The 20,005-nt window shown below is 42.3% G+C and overlaps 1 protein-coding gene across 2 annotated transcripts in view; it reads right to left on the bottom strand.

Moving 5' to 3' along the window:
• GALNT9 (polypeptide N-acetylgalactosaminyltransferase 9) overlaps positions 1–20,005 on the bottom strand; it is a 325,628-nt gene that overhangs the window by 147,223 nt on the left and 158,400 nt on the right. The window contains exon 3 of one of the 2 annotated variants that reach the window (XM_037376385.1): positions 11,566–11,720. Coding sequence is in view for 1 of the 2 variants with exons in the window: in XM_037376376.1 (XP_037232273.1) it covers positions 11,566–11,806 (241 nt within the window). In the remaining variant the exon portion in view is untranslated. Of the gene's footprint in view, positions 1–11,565; positions 11,941–20,005 lie in introns of those variants that run through there. The other variant, XM_037376376.1, reaches the window with a different exon arrangement.

The raw sequence follows: 20,005 nt of genomic DNA, 5'->3' as shown, positions 1-20,005 counted from the left end.
CCAGCAGTGAATGATCAAAAGAAATTCTTCAAGTGTTGAGAGAGCTGCAGCTTCTACTGGATGCAAAAGATCATCAAAAAGTGGGAGAAAAGACTGGTCACCAGGAAGAAACCCACAAGCAGGCTCCAGCAGAGCATTTGGCAGCCCACGTCCCTGCAATTGTGCTGGAAGTCACAAGCCTAAATCCACAGACCTTGATTCTGGGGATTGTCCATGTGACACAGAAATTATGTCAACCACCCATTTTTCCAAGCCAAACGCACTCACTGCTTGTGTAAGTTGCAAGCATCAACAATTTCAGCGGTTAGACATCTTAGTATTAGGTTGTTTAGTAACTTGAACATGATCAGCTCGCTCTTGCTTCATACCCCACTCCCATCTGTTACATGGAGTCACCGGCAATCTATCATCATGTTTTAGGACAGCCCCGTGTGGCAAAATCTGGTTTTCCTATTAGAGGTGTGAAGAGTACCTAGTCCCTGCCCAGCACCTCTAGCACAGTGCTTGTAACACAACACAGGAACACGTAACCTTCATTGGCCAACTGACAGGTGCACAATGGGTATCAGCATCTTTCATCAGCAGGTTTCTGCTTGTGGTAGCCACCAATGGGATCGAGTTCTACAGATGCAAAATTTTGCAGCTATCTGTAGCCTTACTTTACGTATGGCCGGATGGCTAGAACTCTGCCTTACAGGGACTCTATAAAGCAACTGCAAATGTTAATCCTGAGCAAGACTAACCTTTGGGTTATACAATGTTATTTCTATTGGGGATATTTTTAGTCTTATCGCTGCCTTCAGTTCAGTATGCACAGGAAAGAACACCACCAATCTTTTCTACAACACAAGGCTTGTCTGAAAATGAGTGAATATAACAAAAAATACATTTTTATTTACAAAAGCTTCACATCCTAGAGGCATGTGAGAGCTGTAAAAAAAACCACCTCAATTTCTAAAAGGGCAGTGAGGCCCTATTGCCAAATAAAATATAAAACTAGCATAAAGAATCAAATGAAAAACAACCAATTAACCCTATCACCCCACCAAAAATGCCAGAGACAAAATGAGAAGCAAACTTCTCCAGTATTGCAGGAGAGGGCTTTCCAGCTGTCATGGTGGATACCTTCCAAAAAAACGAACTCCTGTGCAACGAAGTCCCTTTTGCTTTATGAATGGTACAGCAGTACCTTGGCTAGGATGCCAGTCTGGGCTGGGGGAAACAGAAGTTGAGAGTGTGAGTGACCTTGCACAAGTTCCAGTTTTGATGCATTCCAAAGTGCTCTACCACACCGAGGATAACTCCTAGGTGCTAGCAGGTGCTTGCAGGAAGGACCTGCCCTCCCTCCAGGAACAGATCAAACCTTTGGCTGAGGCTCAGGATGGGGCTAGTCAACAAAGGATGCTGAAAAAGCAGGAATGAAAAGACCCATCCTTGCTTTGAAGTCTGGAAATATTTGCCCCTGTAAGACCCGCAGCTCTAAAGAATGCAGCAGATGCCTTATCCTTCACATAAAGGAAAGGGAAAGTTATATGATCCTCCTTTTGTTTTTTTTTTAAACAATATACTAGTGGTTACAGCATTCAGCTGAGATGCAGATAATCTATACACATTTAATTGCATATCCATACTGAAAATACTTATTCAGTCAAATCTTGAGGAAAAGCCTAGTCTGTGAGTTAGGCACCAACTTGCCCAGTGCTGTCAAACTGAGACAAAAATTATCACAGGCAGAAGCAGATCTCAAAGGTCAAAAGTGAAGAGCTTCTACCATGTAGACAATGGCTGAGGGATGGGGGAACTATGTCCATGAGAGCACAGGCAGTAGCTGAGGCAAGGGGGGTTGTGTCCTGCAGCATACGTAACAGATATGGTGTGAGAAGAGGATATGGTTTTGCTCCATGGTAGGTAGATAAGAGTACTGTGCAGTGTTGTGGAAACAGATAAATCAATCTCTGAACAAAGCTTGCTCAGATACCAGGAGCAAGACAGCCACGATAATCTGACCTCCTGATCTGTGTATTCTTTTTGCGAAACGCAAACTGGAGCCAAACAGTGCAAACAAAAGCCATCAAAGACTCCAGTAGTAGGGGTCAGAGATAGAAACACAAAGCTCACTAGATCTGTACCAGAAAGGGGAATCACTCCAAAGCTTTCAAGGAGGAAAGATCCTGTTCTCAACCATACTAAATTAGTACAGGGACACAGCATGAATTCAGCCTTTATAGTACTTACACACCATCATAACTAGCCAATATACTGTTCATCCTGTGGCCCAAGTACCTTCATTTGGCAAAATTTACTACTGGAGTTACTATGCTGGTAACTACTGGCTGTGCTGATGCTTCTGGATCAATAGCAAGAATGAATTTAGCTGACTGACTCCAATAGGACTAAGCGCATGGGTGAGCTGAGGAGAATATGGATCATTGCTACAGGCATAAAAACCTATCTGAGCAAGTTAGCCCATCCAACCAGCAGTATCTGTCACTGTCCACACAACGCACTGCTGACAGTGGGACAGCAGTTGGCAGCATCTGTGGTTTGCTTAGAAAGCTGTGTTGGATTTGCACCTCACAGGTTCCTGACTAACCATGACTGCTGACTGTACCACACCCGTGATTTTTAACAGTTCTCCCCAGGAACAAAAACTAGTAACGCACCAGTAATCCCACAGAGACCAGCTCTGTACTTCACGAGTCTATGAAGTCTTTGACAGAGGTCATCCCTCACAGGCATCTGCCTAGTCTAACACAGCCCTGCATGAACTTCTGTAAGTAGTACTTGTGTTTTGGAGTATCTGGATATTTAAAGAAATTCACAAAAGAGGGAGACCTGGCAGGATTCATTTTCTTCCCCGATCAGTTTATCAGACATTAAAGCCTAGATGGGAGATGTTTTATGCTGCTTGCAGCAAGCAGTGATTCAAAAGCAACTCTAGCAAGCCTGGTTTGAATCATGGCTTATCAAGTGAGACCATTATACTAGTGATCACTTTTTCTTATGAGTACTCCTGTAAAAGCAACCGGATTGCCTGTATAAGTAGCTCTGAAATATAAATAAAAGGTAGATAATTGAGTTCCATGGCTGCCTTTTGCCTATACAGACTCAGATTTTCTCCTTTCCCTCCTGGCACAGTTAATTGCCTGAAGAGGAGAAAGCAGTGTTTTACAGAGACAAGGAATTGTTTTCTTGGAGCAGAGTCCAGTGGCACTGAGGTAGCAAAGGCCTTTACGTCAGCAACTTCTTTCCACAGACCTGTTTTGGTCTTGCAGAGAGGAAGGCGGTGTCAGGGATCTGTTGGGGGATAGCATGGCTTTTGCCAATGCTATACCATTTCACAGTGGCTATTCAACCCAAGGGAGATGCTGACATTACAGCCGCCTCTTAGGCATTTGCGCTAACATTTAGCACAGGAGGTTAAGACCGAAGCAAATGCACTAAAGAATCCCAGAGGCCAACATGTTCCTTTGTATTTTCATCCACTGAGTTTGGGTTATTTAGATGTGATTTCCAAATGATGCTGTGAAATAGGTAACCCCCTCCTGTAGTATTCTGGCATCAAATACCGCTGCCTGACAGAGCCATTTTTAAGTAGCAGTGCTTAAAGAAGCTCTTTCAAAAATCTTTTCTTTGGTTTTGTTTTCTTAATCATTGCCCATTCTCCCAGGATGACATGCAAATTACAGCTCAAATATTAGAATTATAAATCAGTCTGTGGTGGCAAATGAAAGGGCTTCTAGAGAATGGCTCCACAGGAGGTGGTATAAAGCTTAAAATACCCAGAAAACTATATTCTCACCTTTTCTAAAAATGTTTTCCTCATTTACTTAGACAACTCTTCAGCCCCTGAGAAAACTCTGTGTCCACGCTGCTCATGAAAACAAAACAGAATCAGTCTGTTGTCTCCTCAGCTATCTACCCTGCAGCTGCCCTCAGGCCCTCCTCCAAAGCCAGCAATCAAGGACACACTTGGAAAAAAATATATACATTAGGCCTTTTGCCATTTGTCAGAGATTCCCAGAACTGGCCCTTTCCTACTGCGCTGTTTCACTAAGGACTCCCCCCACTGAGGATATGAAACAATTTATGGTCTCAGGCTCATCCTTGGCTTGAGAACCATGCCTCGGAACAAGTCATCCCAGTAAAATAAAGGGAGAAGCAGGTAGCCACGTCTGCTTTGCAAGGCAGCGTTACAAGACTGGGCAGAATACACAGAGTAATTTAGCCTGATGGCGAACAGCACGTGGGTTTGTTATCCTGAGGACATCCATCTCTTCCTCTTACTAGTAAAAGACCAACAAACTTGTCTATTGACATTAAAGCTAGCCCTCTCAACACACATTTCAGCGAGATGATGTAAGAGGCACAAACAAACATGCAATTATTCAGAAATTAAATGGCCTGACAAATGAAGTAAGAGGGGTAGGAAACCTGTGTGAGAGCTCCTCTGGATGTTCCACTGGATTTCCCACAGAAAGTGCTGCTGCACTGTCTTTCCATACGTATCCATGAGTCCCAGTTAGCTAAACCAGGTGAAAGAAAAAGCTAGTGCAAAGAACCACAGAAGCACAAACCCTCTTCCCTCACCGTGGGAGGAGAATGCCAAACAGAGGGATAAGAAAGCAGAACTCAACAGAAGTCAGACCTCTTCTTGATGCAAATGAAGGCCCTTTGCTACTGCTTCAGAATTCAAAAAACCACGGCCAGAGAAGTCATACAGATTATATGTGCTACACTCTTGTATGCTACCAGTGCGGATACTGTGGGTGATGAAAGAAGACAGGACAGAAATTAAGAGGTAAGCCAACACTGAAGAGACGAAGCCTACCAAGCTTTGAAGCTATCTTCAACAGGTGAAATTCCATACTTTTCAGTGTACTGGAGAGTTTGCAAACAAGGACTCGAAAGCCTAGCAGATCAGACAGAAATAAATCACAGAACCAAAATTGTCACCTTCATTCCCAACAGCACTACAATGCACTTGAACTCCAAGTAACCCCAGCTAAACGAGAGGACCTGAGACCAAGTCACATCATGCTGCTCCCTGATTACTCCCTTCTGTTCCATAAGACAAACAAATCTTGGTTCAGGAGATAGCCCCGGTACAGGTAATTTTTTTGCTCTTCTTATGTCCTACAGGATTTGCTGAGTAACCAGCAAGTGTCAGTTGCACTGCAGCTTGTCTCCAAAAGCCTCTGGGAAACCTGGATATTCCAGAACACCCGAAAGGATAAAAACTATAGGGCAGAAAGACAATTTTTAATCGGTTTGCATCTGCTGTGCTGTCCTTGAAACGGATGTTGCCTCCACCTAAGAAGCTTTCAGACATTCACAGCTATTTCTATGGCACCATAGCTATGGGTTTTAGGAAAAGCAGACACAAGTCATGTGCACATCCAGTTAACACTTCGCTGCTTTAGCTCTGTGCTCTCAGGAGATGACTTTGGGTTGCTGGAGGATCTGTGGCTTTCATTTTCAGAAGCTAAAGTTCTCCTGTTTCAGAGGACAGTTTTGATCAATAGGACTACAACAAGGATGAAAGCTGCTCTGCTGTCATTGGCTTGCTTCCTTCCTTTTATCCATCACGTCACAGGCTCTTTTTCTTTCCTTCCCCCCCCCACCACCACTTTCAGTTCGTTAGTTTAAACTAAGTGATGGAAATGACTGCCAAGTGAAACCCCACAAATAATAACAAAAAACTATGCTAAGTATATGAGAAAGAGAGACTGAGTACCCATTAGTAAGGTTAGAGAGGGGCATTAATAAAAAGAAGATTTGTCAAACATGACTCATTTCTTTTCCTTCCTTTCATAAATCTTATTATTCCCTTGGAGAACAGCCATGCACTCAGTGGCTAGAACTGCATTCTTGAATTATGTTCTTGGTTTAAGTACTATCTGCCCTTACTTACTTAAAAAAGTCAAATAAACACTACCATCCCCAAAACCCAAAAAACAACCCCACATCCCACTATCAAGGTTATTAAGTTACAGCAAGTTTTTCTAATCCTTTAAACCTGCATGACGATTATGGATGTGCAACAACCACACTGCAGCTATTCACTAGAAAGATGACAGACCTCTGCTTTTCCAACTCCAGCCACATCCACAAAGAAATGGAAAGAAACTGAATGAGAATACCTCCTAAAAGGCAACAAAAACATCAGTCAAAGGTTTTCTTTCCACCTCTGTAAACACTTTTTAAAAAAAAAAACAAACCACAAATCTTTAATCCTACATAGTACAAATGATTCAAGTTCTGCACATATAAATGAGTCAGTGATAAAACTGCCACATGATTTTTCTGTCAAAATAAACTTTCTTCCCAGCTACAAATGCAAAAAGCAGAAACATTACATTAAAAAACCAGTTACTAGTACATGAGACAGAGTACAAGGAGTGACTTCAAAATCACTGATGTGCTGCTGGAATGGGGATATATTTTTTGTATTTGTCAATATTTTGAATAGTTGGATGTAATTTTACCTGTTTTACAAGAGAGATTTACCCTCTTTTTTTCTACCAAACCTTTAGACCTTTTCTTCCTAAAGTGGCTAAACAGAGTAATAAAATTTCAAATATTACCTCATATTTTTAATAGGGGCTATCCAAACATTGACTCATGATGTTTTCTTCCCTTATTTTGGGGAAAAGAATCTTCCTGAAAGCACTGATTATGAGTTTTCTCCACTACATAATTCAAGACTAACACAGCTAAAGCCAATGTGAAGTGGAAATTGGACTTTTGGACATCACTTTGCAATACAGAAGGTCAGGCCTATAGCAATAGTTACTTACTTAAGCTTCAGTAAGCAATTTAGAAACACTGAAAAAACTTGTTATACACCGTATGGTAAACCAGTAAACTGCAGCCAAACTTCGAAAAACAAAAAAACAGAGTTGATATTTTTCACTCCTGTCTTCACTAGGCCCAACCTTGCATTTCTTAAAAAAAAACTCAAAAGGAGACCATGTGGAGAAGCTACTCACTAGGGCAAGGAAAGCACATGGCTAGGACCAGCACCCACAAGTAAGTCAATACTATTGGAGATAATTATGTGCTAATTTTGTCAGATGCATGTTAGCATCAGACCATAAAAAAAAATCAAATAGAAATAATTATTACATAAGAATCTGTATGTGGGTATGAAAAGATGCAGTTTCATTAGCAGCAGGGCTGGCAGTCACACTTAATTGTCCACCACTCACACGTCCCTTTACCTCTTTTCTCTGGAATGGAATTACTCTTCAGCTGAAAGTTGCCAGCTGTAAAAAGCTTCTTTTTGACAAATCAGATGTGGACATTCACATGATTCGTTTGCAGCCTGTTCCCAACCCTTACTTTTGATATGGAAATTTGGGACCAATTTCAACCAGTCCCAAGCCTATGAAGACTAAACTATCCTTTTAAAAATACTGCTGCACCTTTTAAGTATGCAGATTGCTGGGCTAATTTTTAAATGCAATCACTTTGCTTCCAGTGCATTCTAAAAATCAGGAGTCCCAGTCTGCATGAATGAGTCCTCTGCACCTAGGACCTGCTATTTCCATCATTTTAAGCCTATGTGGTGCAATTACATGAATTGTCCACTTCCCTTCCCCAGCTTCCTCCATGAAATGCATACGCAATGCAAAACCCATTTATTGTACTGGGAATTGCTATTGTATTTAATCTTCCCAAAGAGAGCAAAATCAAATTATGATGTGTAAAGAATGATAATCTGTCAAATTCAAGGGAATACTCCAGACTTATCCCTCCAATCCCTCTGTCTGCAATAGAACAGGTCGAAGAGGTCTAATGTAGAAGACATGGGTAGGAAGACATGATGTGAGAATACATAATGAGAAAATGAAAACTCTCTTAATCTTTGCGGATTGAATGAAATCTAATTACATGCTGTATTGATTGTTGTGTATTACTGGAAAGAGACAGTGAAAAGGGAAAAAGGCAATTACAGTGAAATTGTAGTCTGACCCTTCAATTGCTTTTTGGCATGAAAGGTTATGCTTTACTCTGAGCATCAAAAATTCTTTATCCTCTATGGTAAATCATTAGCAACAGACTCAGATGCAAAACTGATTACAGGAAAAATTCAGTCAATTAAATCTCTTTTTATTTTTTTCCCCTTTACAACAAATAGAGGCAAAGGAAAAAAATACCAAGGTATTATCATCAATGCCATTTCATTAGTTGCTACTAAAGCTACCTGGCATTAGTTCTGTGTTGACTGACAATAAATCATATTGGTCAATAGAAATACCATAGTAAAAATGAAAAAAAAAAAAAAGGAATACATTGATGAACTAGATCTAGAATAACTCAGTTTTTCAAACTGTGTGTTATACCCAAAGTCAAATATTAAGAGGCAATATGAAGTTTCATCAAGGAAATTCCACAGACACATTTCATTGCTCTCTTTTCCCTTTGCACATTCTGTTCATTTACTTCCACCAAAACCAGCAGCTGAGTGCAAAGCAAGCTATTTTTCTAAGTTGATATAAAATCAAAGCACGAGCCAACTGAAAACTATTGTTTGGGTGCATGTCTGCACGACTCTGCAGGCAATCATGGCAATTCTCATTCATTCTGTTCTAAAAATTCTTATTCTGCCAAAGATAGTTGCAAGGACCAGCTTTCTACTGATTTTCATACATGGTCCTCTGCGTTCTACACACACCTCCACAGGCATTGTATGCACAGTTTTTATTCAGACTGGAAAGCTAATGTGTTTTCTGGTAGTGAGTTTCAGGTTGCCTCTTGGTACACTTGTAACATTACTTCTTGTGTTTATTTTTCCTTGCAGAAGGTACACTTTCAAATAACATTTCTTTGATTGCATGCAAACAAGTAAGTGTGACAGAAACAAAATTCTGCCTAGCTGCAGATGCAAGGCTGGTCTCCCACAGAAGTGTCTTTCTAATGCACTGGATCTTCAACAGAGTCCCTGGGAAATCCAGGTAATGTCTTACAAGTCTAGAACTAATCCAAATATAAAAGAAAACCTAAATAAAAGAACACTCAGAATTTATTGCCAAAATATAAGACACTTAATAGGTGGCTCTAAATCTGCTGATCTCAAAATAGAAAAGTCCAAGAGCAGAAAATTGAAATACTGATCTGGACAGATCTACTGTAACAGTAATATCAAGCTGGACTGAAACTCCTGGTGTTTGCAGGAGTTCTGGGTATGCAAGGAATTCATACTCCTTATGAAAAAAATCTACCTACCCATGTCTGTCTCTCCATATGAAAGTGACTTTGACCCTCCTCATGACAAACTAACATTCACAAAGGCCTCAGACGGCTATCCAACCTTGTGACAAAGCAGTATACAGGATAACATCTGAGAAACCTCGCTCAACATCAGGATGAAACTGCACAGCTCCAGAGCAGAAAGAGTGCTTCTGTAATACCAGTCTTTCTGTGAGACATGGCAGAGCATCATCACAGACAAGCTCTCCTGAATCTCAATGCTGCCAGAGCAGCATTATGCCCATTAATGGCATAAGTAATGAGTCATGATATTAAAAATGGAATACCAGTGCTCTAAGCCCAAACGCAGATGCTTGATCCTGATTTCACTTACAGTGATGCAACTCCAATGAATCCAGTGTAGCACCTCCTAGTCTTTTAGGACTTTTCATTTTTATTGCCATAGAATGGAGGGGAGGGAAAAAAGAGAAAGTGACAAAGTATCTTTTTACAATGGTGATGAAATAATTAACCTGTGTTAATGTACCACTATGTAATAAAAACACCCACTGTGTCAGAAAGAAGCGGAAGGGAAAGGAATAGGAAATTTTAACAGTTCAGCTTGAAAAACTTTCTGTATTTTCCTGTGTAAGTACTTTCAAGAAGAAACTATCTGCAGTGTTTCTCACGACCTGATGAAGCAACATAACATTTAAGTTCAACCAATTTCACTATGAAGTTCCATATCCAACAAAACACATTAAAGAAGAAGAAGAAAAAAAGTCTCCAAAATAGAGGCATACTTTGCAAGAGAACTTCCTGCTTACTGTGAAGCCACAGTCATTACATGCAGTGGTGCCTGCCTGGTACGTTAAGGACTCCTGCGATTCTCTAGGTGATGCTACCTATGCTGAGATGAACCCAGAGCAGGTAAATCCTACCTGAAGTATCACCTATAAATGCCACCAAGAACAAATCAATTTGGGCCAAAAAAACTCCACTCAGTTGAGCTACAACGGATATAGCTCAGGGACTGATCTAATTTAGTTTGGGAACTCTATGGCTTTGTTGAATTTGGGAGGGAGATTTCCCCCTTAAATCCTACATTCTTCAAAACTGCTCTGGAATATGGTTAGGAAACACATCTGTTGACACTTTATCTCTAGTTCATGAATGTATATTTTTGTGACTGATACCCGCACTCCACATTCCCTTCTCTCTTCCCTGTTTATACAGATGAGTGCGTAAGGGGATATGTGTTCTATAACACTTGCTGGTGTAAACTGCATATTACCATAACAGTCTCACCTACTTAGATTTATACATTCACTCAGAAAGTAGTAATAGGAAATATGCTTTATCCTAACCCTCCTATTTGTTTGCATTTTGAGACTACAGCAGCCTTTGTTAAATTAATGTTACAAGTAAGATTTTCACCAGCAGCCTAGAAGCACATTCAGTGTACTTAAATATATTTACACCGGAAGTTTTGTTTGTTGCTAGACACTAAATGTTACATTTATATTACAATTTCATGGAAAAGTTCACTCCCTCAGCCTCTTCTTGTCCAAAGCACTGATACATTTAATCACATACTTATTTCTTGATGTTCCACATTTAGAACTTTACAAATATATGCAAATATAAATGCACTTGTTTTGAAGGATTAGTTTCTACATGAAACATTAGTTGTCCTATAACAACTTTTATGGCTTAGCCTGTTCTAACTACCATGGAAGAGTTCTTTGCTTACCTACCAAGATTTTTGAAGGCTGGTGAATTGAAATGGTTTGTCATAAAAAGAATTGGTGGGTGCTTCCCTTCCTCACCAAAGACAACGTCAAATTTAAATGGCACAGTCATTAAGGAAACGTATGAGTGGTATGTTTAAATAGGCCATTACAAGCACACAGCTTAAGAACTCAGTAGAACGCTTTTAAAGTAGTTCTAAGACCAAGTATATGACTTCCAGCTATAACCTAACAGTGTATTTGCTATGCAAACACCTACCCATGCAGAGTTAATACATCCAGACAAACTGTAAACCCAGGTACAGTTCATAGGGACTTCCAACCAATCCTTAAACCCACAAACTCTGCAGCCTCCTTAACTTTGCATCTATTGAGAATGTGCTGACTTTGGACTGAGAGTAGGGGGTGGGGGGTGGCAAGGGTGTTCAACAAATCCCTCCAGCAAACCCCTGCAGCCACTATCTTTCCCTTTGTTTTCTGCTCTTCAGCAGAGGGGTCAGGGCGTATGGTGCCCGGGCTTCCCTCCCCAGCTTTGAGTGCTCTTCCCCAGTCTGCGGCACCCTCCCCGGGCACAGGGCGCCACGGGACCGGCGCTGCGTCCCCTCGCAGCCCTCCGTACCATTTAGCTGGTTGTAGACCACTTCCTCCAGGTGGTCCAGGCGCTGCAGGATGGACTCCCTGTCGGCCAGACTGCCCACCTTGGCGCCGCGGCTCCTGGCCCGGCGGTCCGCGCTCCGGACGATCTGCACCAGCTCCTGGGAGCGGTCCTGGATCCTGCAGTAGACGGAGAAGAGGATGATGCCCACAAAGACCAAGATGTTCACCGTCAACAAAGTTTTGATTTTCCGTGCCACCGCCATGGGAGCCGCCGGCGCCGTGGCAGGGCGCACATCAAGGCGCGGCGGCCGGCGGCCCCGCGGCCACCCGGCGGGGGGCGCGCCCGGGGCGCGGAGGGGTGCGGAGGGGCGCGGAGCGGAGCTGTCCTTCAGCACCGCCGCGCCCCGCGCCCGGCGCCCGCCTGCGCCCCGCGGGGCCCGCGCCGCGGCGGGCTGGGCGGCATGGAGCGGGGCCGCGCAGGGAGCGGGGCCGAGCCGCTGCCGCCCGCCGAGCCGCCGCCGCCGCCTCTCCTCCTCCGGCGGCTCCCGCTCGCCGCCCTCGCTCTCCGCCGCCCCAAACGCAGAGCGCCGGTGCGGCGTGACGTGCTCCGGGGGATCTCATCTACATGCACGCGGCGGAGCCGCCGTGCCGCGCCGCCCCGCCTCGCCCGCGGCTCCCCGCCCCGCGTCCCGGCCCTGCCGGGGGCCGCCGCCCGCCCCCGAGCCCCGCGGGGCAGCCCCGGCGCTCGCCGCCGCATTTCAGCACGACGGGCCGAGGGGCGAGGCGGACAGGCGCCGGCTTCTCTCCACGATAGACACCGGTGGCCATTTTCTCTTCGTTGCCCACCTGGGGAGCCCGTGCCCTGGCCGAGCGCGGCTAAGGCAGCTCTCCGAGCAGCTCCTGCCCTCCCACGGGCGCAGCCGTGCAGGTGAGGCGATGGCCCACCCGCCTCGCTGCTGGAGTAAGCGCAAAGCCGGCCACAGGCTCCCAGCAAGAGGCAGAGCTGGTAACGCGCTCGGCCCCGCGGGTTTCCCGGCAGCCACAGTCCAACACTGGCTAGTGATCCTGCCGGGAAGCGACACGGCTGGGACCACGTCCACCTGCAAGCGAAGTCCTTGCCAAGAATACACAGAGTTATAGAACAGTTCGGGTTGGAAGGGACCTCTAAAGGTCATCTAGTCCAACCCCCCTGCAGTGAGCAGGGGACATCTGCAACTAGATGGAGTTGCTCAGAGCCCCGTCCAACCTGGCCTTGAATGCTTCCAGGGATGGGGGATCCACCACCTCTCTGGGTGACCTGTGCCCATGTTTCACCACCCTCATTGTAAAAAATGTCTTCCTTGTGTCTAGTCTAAATCTACCCTCTTTCAGTTTAAAACCACTACCCCTTGTCCTATTGCAACAGGCCCTGCTAGAAAGTTTGTCCCCATCTTTCTTGCAGGCCCCCTTTCAGCACTGAAAGACTGCTGTAAGGTGTCCCCGGAACCTTCTTATCTCCAGTCTGCCTCACCCCCACTCTCTCAGCTGGTCCTCACACGAGAGCTGCTCCAGCCCTCTGATCATTTTTGTGGTCTCCTCTAGACATGCTCCGACGGGTCCATGTCTTTCCTATCACAGTCATAGAATCACACACAGGTGGAAAAAAGCAGCCTCAGCCCTTACTCTCAAACACACATCCAGTGAACACTGAAGAATTACCAACATCTCTAAGCTCAATACCTATGGACATTAAATGAGCCCTTTCAGCTGGCAGCTTCTCCATTCATGTTCACAGTGGTCCTGCTTTGTGTACCACCTCACTTAGAGGGCTGCATACCATAATATAATCCTGGCTGTGGGATTTTTTTTTCCTTTCCCTTCTATGCTTTCGAGCTGCCAAGCTCAAAATCCAGCAGAAGTTACAACCTCCCTGAACTCACTGTAACTTAGCAAGGCCTGCTCAGGGTTTCCTGAGGTGTAAACTCTCCACTGCTGTCCTACTTCTGACCTTCCTGCTGCTCATCTTCTGCAAGGCTCCTGAGGGTGCAGTTTGTTTGAGAAGTTAAGTGTTTCTGTCTTAGAGGAATTCTCCCCTTTTCTTTTGGGGATCACCAATGAAACCTGTGTTGGACGAATCAGCAGCACAGAACAAGCCTAGAGAGAGTTTCACCATAATGTTATTCCTGGCAAAAGATGCCACAGGTTTCTGCAGTGCCATCTCTTACAAAAAGGTATGTCTCCACAGAAATATGCGCATGATTTGGTTACTTCCTTCAGTACTGTATTCTCAAACATAAGTATTATCTAAATACAGGGTCAGATATTCTTTCACTGAAGCAGTCAGCTCAGCAGAAACAGCTCAGAACCTGCAATTTTCCAGTGTTTTGATTATTTTAGTAGTGTTCTTATTGCAAATCTGTCATAGCACTACATTTCCCTAGAAAACACCAACGTGGTTTAAGAAAAGGTATTGAAATAATGCTCAAGTGTAGCTTATTAGATGTCTTCACAGCATTTAATATATTATAGCAACACCTGCTGGTCTTGATATGGTTAAGAACCTGTTAGATCACTATTTCCATTACAAACTCCAAGTTCACAAGCTGGCCACAGGACTTCAGTTTGGATTCTGACACATGAGTGTTTAGCTTGTCCCAAGAGCTGTAAAGCATCTTCAATTATTTTACAGAGTTTACCAAGTTTTGATGGGGTATTTTTCACATCACTTCAGTTATAAATGGGCTCTTTCAAAGACATGATTTCATCCATGATTGACTTAGGTCAAACAGTTTTTGCCTTGTACGAAGTAAATGTTCTTAAAAATGCAGCTTAAAATACTCTACAGTGTGTACAGAAGAATGTGAGAATATGCTTATATGGCTGAAACCTTACCTAACACCATTCAAATAATAACTAGCTCTTACAGATCACTGTTCATTCAGAGATCTCAAAGCAAGTTACAAAAGGTATACTATTAGAGCTGACTGAAGGATGGCAGTAGTGCTTTTGGAAAAATTTCAGGGTCAGAAAATCTATTTTCTTTTCGTATTGGAACAAAACCAAAAAGCTTTGAAATATTTTCACATGAACAGCATTGAGCTGAAGCCACCGTTTCCTGCCCAAAAGGGTCAGGTTCCAATTTTTCTTCCTTCAGAAAGGCTTATATAGTGCCAAAAGAAAACTAGATCAAAATCAATATATGCAACATCTGGATTCCAGTAAAAATGCTTTTGTTGAAATCATACCAATCAGCTCTGATTGCTGACCTACCTTACAAGTGGGGAACATGGAAAGGCACCGGTAATTTGTCCCAAATCAACAGAAAAAGCCAAAGGCAATGCCAGGATCCCACCCCACATCACAAATCCAGTTTCTCTCTCTCTCACACTATTACCCTCTTAGTGATTTTTAATCCTAGTTGTCCCCATAGGGCTCATGTTTTCACTCATATCATCCAAGACAGATTAGGAAGCTGCTACAAATAAAAACCAAGATACCGTGTATTCAAATGACAGTCTATAGTTGATGATATTCTACATCTCACTGCTATCACTGTGCTCAGCCAAAAAAACCCACCTGGATGAAGGACAGCTGGCTGAAGATGTTGTAAGCAGCTAGAGGTAAAGACTCTAAAACCACAGTCAGCACTCTAAAATAGCCATCTGTCACAGCCATCTTCCCTAATGTAGCAAAGATCATTTAATGCCTTGGGGCACTTCTGGGCTGCTACTGGACTGTCATATAGCTAAGGCTGCATTGGTAACAGCAGCATAAAAAACCAAACCTGCTTTTGTCTGTGGTTCTCCTTGAAACTGCTTGGTCTTTTACAATGTTGATCTTGCAACAGTTATGCTTGTTTCTGTTGACTCTTGGTTATTGCAGGACACTGCATGCTGGCACAAAGATGTTGATACAGAGGAAAACTTCAGTTGCTTCTACACTTACAATCCTGTTCTGTTTAGCTACTGAGGTCAGAGACAGTAAATTTCATTTCAAATAACACTGAACTAAAAGATTTTGAAAAGAACTTTTAGCAAAGCATTGGTCTTACAGCCATTATCTACAGAGTCCATTGTGCAACCAGTCAAGGCAACAGACTCCAAGTCAACCTGACCCCAGTTCATTTGGAGATACCAACCTCAAACAATACAGAGGAACTAGATTATTTTTTTACCAGCTAGTGAAAACTGTAGATTGTGCAGCAATTGAATACAACCAAGATACTCATCATCATCACCTGGACATTTCCTGAGTTCAGGTTTTCCCCAAAAATGGTCAGTAAAAGTTATAAAGAAAGACCATGTCAGACCTACAAAGTATCACCTCTATAGCAGAACCCTTGGAACCACCATGCCTTCTGTTGTGCAGTCCAGGTATGGTGGGTACATACACAGATAATCAATATGAGCTTCAGTTTTTTATGAACACAAAAATTCTGTTGAATTTTATTTTAATGTCCTTAGAAGGAGACGAAGGAATTGGCTTGCTGATGAAACAAAGTAAGATTTTACTTTTGGCAGAGGCAAGGAGAGGTTGATTGAAAAGTTGCTTGAAGGTTTTTTGAATTTTAAAAAGCTTAGGTTGAAATAACTTTATTGAATCCAAGTTAAGAATCATAAAATCATTCCCAACCACTTTCCCAAAAGGACACAAGATTGATTTACTATATCTAGAGAGACATACCTTTCTGATTATTGTACTGCACAATATGAGACATTTGCAAGAATGAATAATGTGTAGAAGGGAAGACTTTGATGTTTAAAGTATTTGAACACTAGCTTCAAAGAAAGAAAAAAACCAAACCACACAAAACATTATGCCAGTGATGACCTGCAATTGTAGATTCCAGCTGTAGTTACTCACACACACTAATATCACCTATCATTTTCCTGATGAAATCCCAACTACGTTTTCTAGCTCATCGCTTAGAGTTTTAATATAGCCTAATATTTTTCTACTTTAAGTAGTATTTATTTAGAAGAAAACAGCAACAAAACCAGACAACAAAGTCCAAGATCTCTGTTAAATTACCCAGACATACAGAACTGAGGCCCTCGTCCTGTTGCAAAGAGGTATTGCAGCCCATCAAATACTTCTGCAGTTAAGTATTTGCACAGCAGCCCCTTTTTACCACGGCTCCAGTAGGCTCTGTAAGAAGCAGCTTGAACAAACAGGATGTTTGCATGAAGTTGCATGAAGGTTTTGGCAAAAGTAGCTAGCAAGTTAGGAGTAAAATAAATAAGGAACTCTCAACTGTCTCATACTTGAGATGTTTCCAACCACCCTCTTACCTTTTCTGCTGCAGCTGGTATTACAGTGGCACAAGAAGGCCAATAGTCAAAGAATTCCTCTGGCAACAAGACACTGCCAGGTCCCTAAGGCTTCCAACCGCCACTCTGCTCATATTCATGCAGAGGCTTTGGAGCATGTTCACAGCTGACCAAATACCTGCTACTGCTGGCTCAGGAGTGTTGTGGCCAGGTAACGCAGGGAGAGGAATATCCAACCTGGTATCCATCTCACCGCATTAAAAAGGCTGGAAGCCCAAAAGCCATGAGGGGTTTCCATGCAGTGGTTCTGTGCCAGGAACATCTAGTGTCGGCTCAGAAAGCAAAGGTGTATGGTGACTAGATAGCCCTGAATATTATCAGTGTCTACTTAGAGCAGAATGACAACATAATGTGCTGTGCTGTGGTTTCAGACAAGATGAATGTGTTTACTTTAGTAAGATGACCTGTCTGCTACAGACCCAGTTATTACAGATTATTACCCAATTATTACAGACCTGATGCCATAAGCATTTATTGGTGGGGTCACAATTACAGTGTGCAAAGACTCATTCCTAACAAGCAGACCTACTCAAAGCTGCAGGCACAACAGAGGGATTAGGTATTCACAGGGTTAGCCTGGAGGTGCTGAATTTTAACTTCATGTCAAGGATGGTTTTAAATCAAATAAGATGCCTTAAAACCTGAACACATATTTCAGAAATTATATAGAAATATATATAGATCCCTTTATTTTTGGCAGTATTATCACTTATTAAGGTTACACAGAAGTTTCCTAAATGGAATTTTTGGGTCAATTCCTTCTAAACCTACAGGAATTCCCACTTGCACATGGGATAGTTCATCAAATGTACAGACTGCACTGTGTTCTAGCATTGCACTTGTTGCTGCAATGCACTACCCATATATTCTTCATATTGCATTAAAACTACAGGTTGACTCTGCAGAAAGGATTCATAATACACAGCACAACTGCAGGCTGATCTGCTGCTTTCAGGCTTGTGATATTGTGCTGATGACCACACTGTAGTAAATAGCATACAGCTACAATCCAACAATTATCCAAACACGCATTAACACATCCCAATAAACCCGTCATTGTAAAAATAGAATATAAATAACTACCGAGACTAAATTATTCAACCCACATGCTTACATTTTACAAAGCTCTAATTTATAAACATTACAGCTCTCACCAATTTTAATAAGAATGACTTGAGCTCCTACTTTTTAAAAATCCAACTGCATAGTCCTCTATCCATTTTCTGTTATTTTCTCCTACTGTAATTTCAGAATAGGTGCTTGTTTGCTAAGAGAGGATTATCACCATTCACCATGATCAAAGAATATTTGCAGGATCTTAGACATACTCCACGCAAAAACAGAAAACAAATACTTGAGGACCTCATCTCACACAAATGACAGAGAGACTCAGTCCAGTCCATCTGTGCCTCAAAAAGGGAAGGTGGTTGGAACCTGCCTGACAGCTGCTGCGCTGGGACCCTACATTGCAGACTGATGTTTGGATAACTTACTGTAAGAAATTTCAGAGGTACTGTGATAAGATAGAGTCGCACATTGGAAATAAATCTGGGAATTTTTCAGAGACAGCTTCTACGTTTATGAGAGTTCTAGCAAAGAAAATAAATGTGCAAGAGATATATAAATGTAGTTTAATATCCAGCTATTACAGATACAGCAATTACCTCATTATACTCCTTGAAATCCATCTTTGCTTATTCCTGTTGCCAGAAAATTTACAAAAACCTAAACAATGGCTAGGCTGTTTGCATGCTGAGGCTTCTGCTTTTCACACTGACCAATATTGCCTTTTGGTTCCTTGTGTTCCCTCTTCTGCTGCAGTCACTCTCTCTGCTCTCATATTCTGTATAGCTTTTAAAGCAGAGACTGCTGTTTGACAGTACTATTCTTTAAAAAACTGTTCATAAATGGTTTCCTAATCCCAGGAACAAATCAATTTTGGACTCAAAGTGTCCGTTGACATCTGTGGACTATGACCCCAATCGGGTTCCTCCTTGGAATCCATTTGTCTCGTTTCCACCTTTACTCTTAAACAGCCAACCTTACGGTAACAGAATTTGCAGTCAGCTCTAAATGTCTTAGGCAGAAAACACTGTACAGATCAAGTTTTATATTAAGACATGCTTTCAATATAGCTGTGCTTTAGGTAGAAGTCTGTTTATTGAAAGGACTGATAAAAAGAAGCTGGCTTTCTTAGATGGATGTTAAATGCAACAGTCCTTTGCTGGCACTAAAAAGCTGGAAGGATGTTTCTCCCTGCCCAATCTAGCCAAAAGCCTATGAAAAAGCTGAACATTATCACTGGCTTAGAATAGTTAAAAATATTTTGCTACTGGAAGTGCACTGAATTCAGTAGGGTAGATTAATCTTTGGCCATCATCACCACAGTCCCAATTCTGCCATGAGGTACAGGCTTGTGGATTTCTGCAGGTATTTGCCCAGGCTTATCTACTTGTAGGAAAAGAGCCTCATACAATATTCATTACTTACTTGTCTCTGTCGTGATGCACATTATTAAGAGATGCATGGCCCTCCAGCAAAATCTTCACAACAAAATTAAGAAACACAGCCAGTCATCATGTCAAAGTCATAAGAGATTAAATATTCTAAGTGCAGCAGCACAGGGGTAAATTAGTATTGTTACCTTCTGACCCCCAGAGCTGCACCCAACGCTGGCTTTAAACAATAAAAATAATGAGATTTTTGGATTCCATTTATTTTGAAACAACAACTGGCAGCTTGAAAGAAGAAAACATGTTTTGGCAAATAAAGTTGACATTGACATTTTTAGCAAAGACTACAGTGGCTTGTCACTGGGCAAATCTGAAGAATCACTGCCAGCCTCTGATGTATGATGTTTTTCACAGGGACAGTGCCTGTGTGAGTAATAAAGAACATTTAGAACAGTTTGTATCTGCCTTTAACAGAGATGTTCAGAATATTTAAATAGAAAGCAAACTATTTCTAGCATTAAAGTCTTCAAAGTATTTTTAAAAATTATCATCTTAAAAAAAATAAGAAGATAAAAGCTGATGTATGGTAGAATTCCATCCTAAAAACTATGCCAGTGAGAAGCCTTAACAGATGGATGTAGGATGACAAAACCAAACTTGTCTAGTTGAGTTGAATTCCCAAATATTCCCAGTAAAGGAC

Source organism: Falco rusticolus, chromosome 1 (genome assembly GCF_015220075.1).
Source record: "Falco rusticolus isolate bFalRus1 chromosome 1, bFalRus1.pri, whole genome shotgun sequence".
NCBI lineage: Eukaryota > Metazoa > Chordata > Aves > Falconiformes > Falconidae > Falco > Falco rusticolus.
Note: the sequence above shows the minus strand (reverse complement) of the source record. Positions and strands in the feature narration are given on the sequence as shown.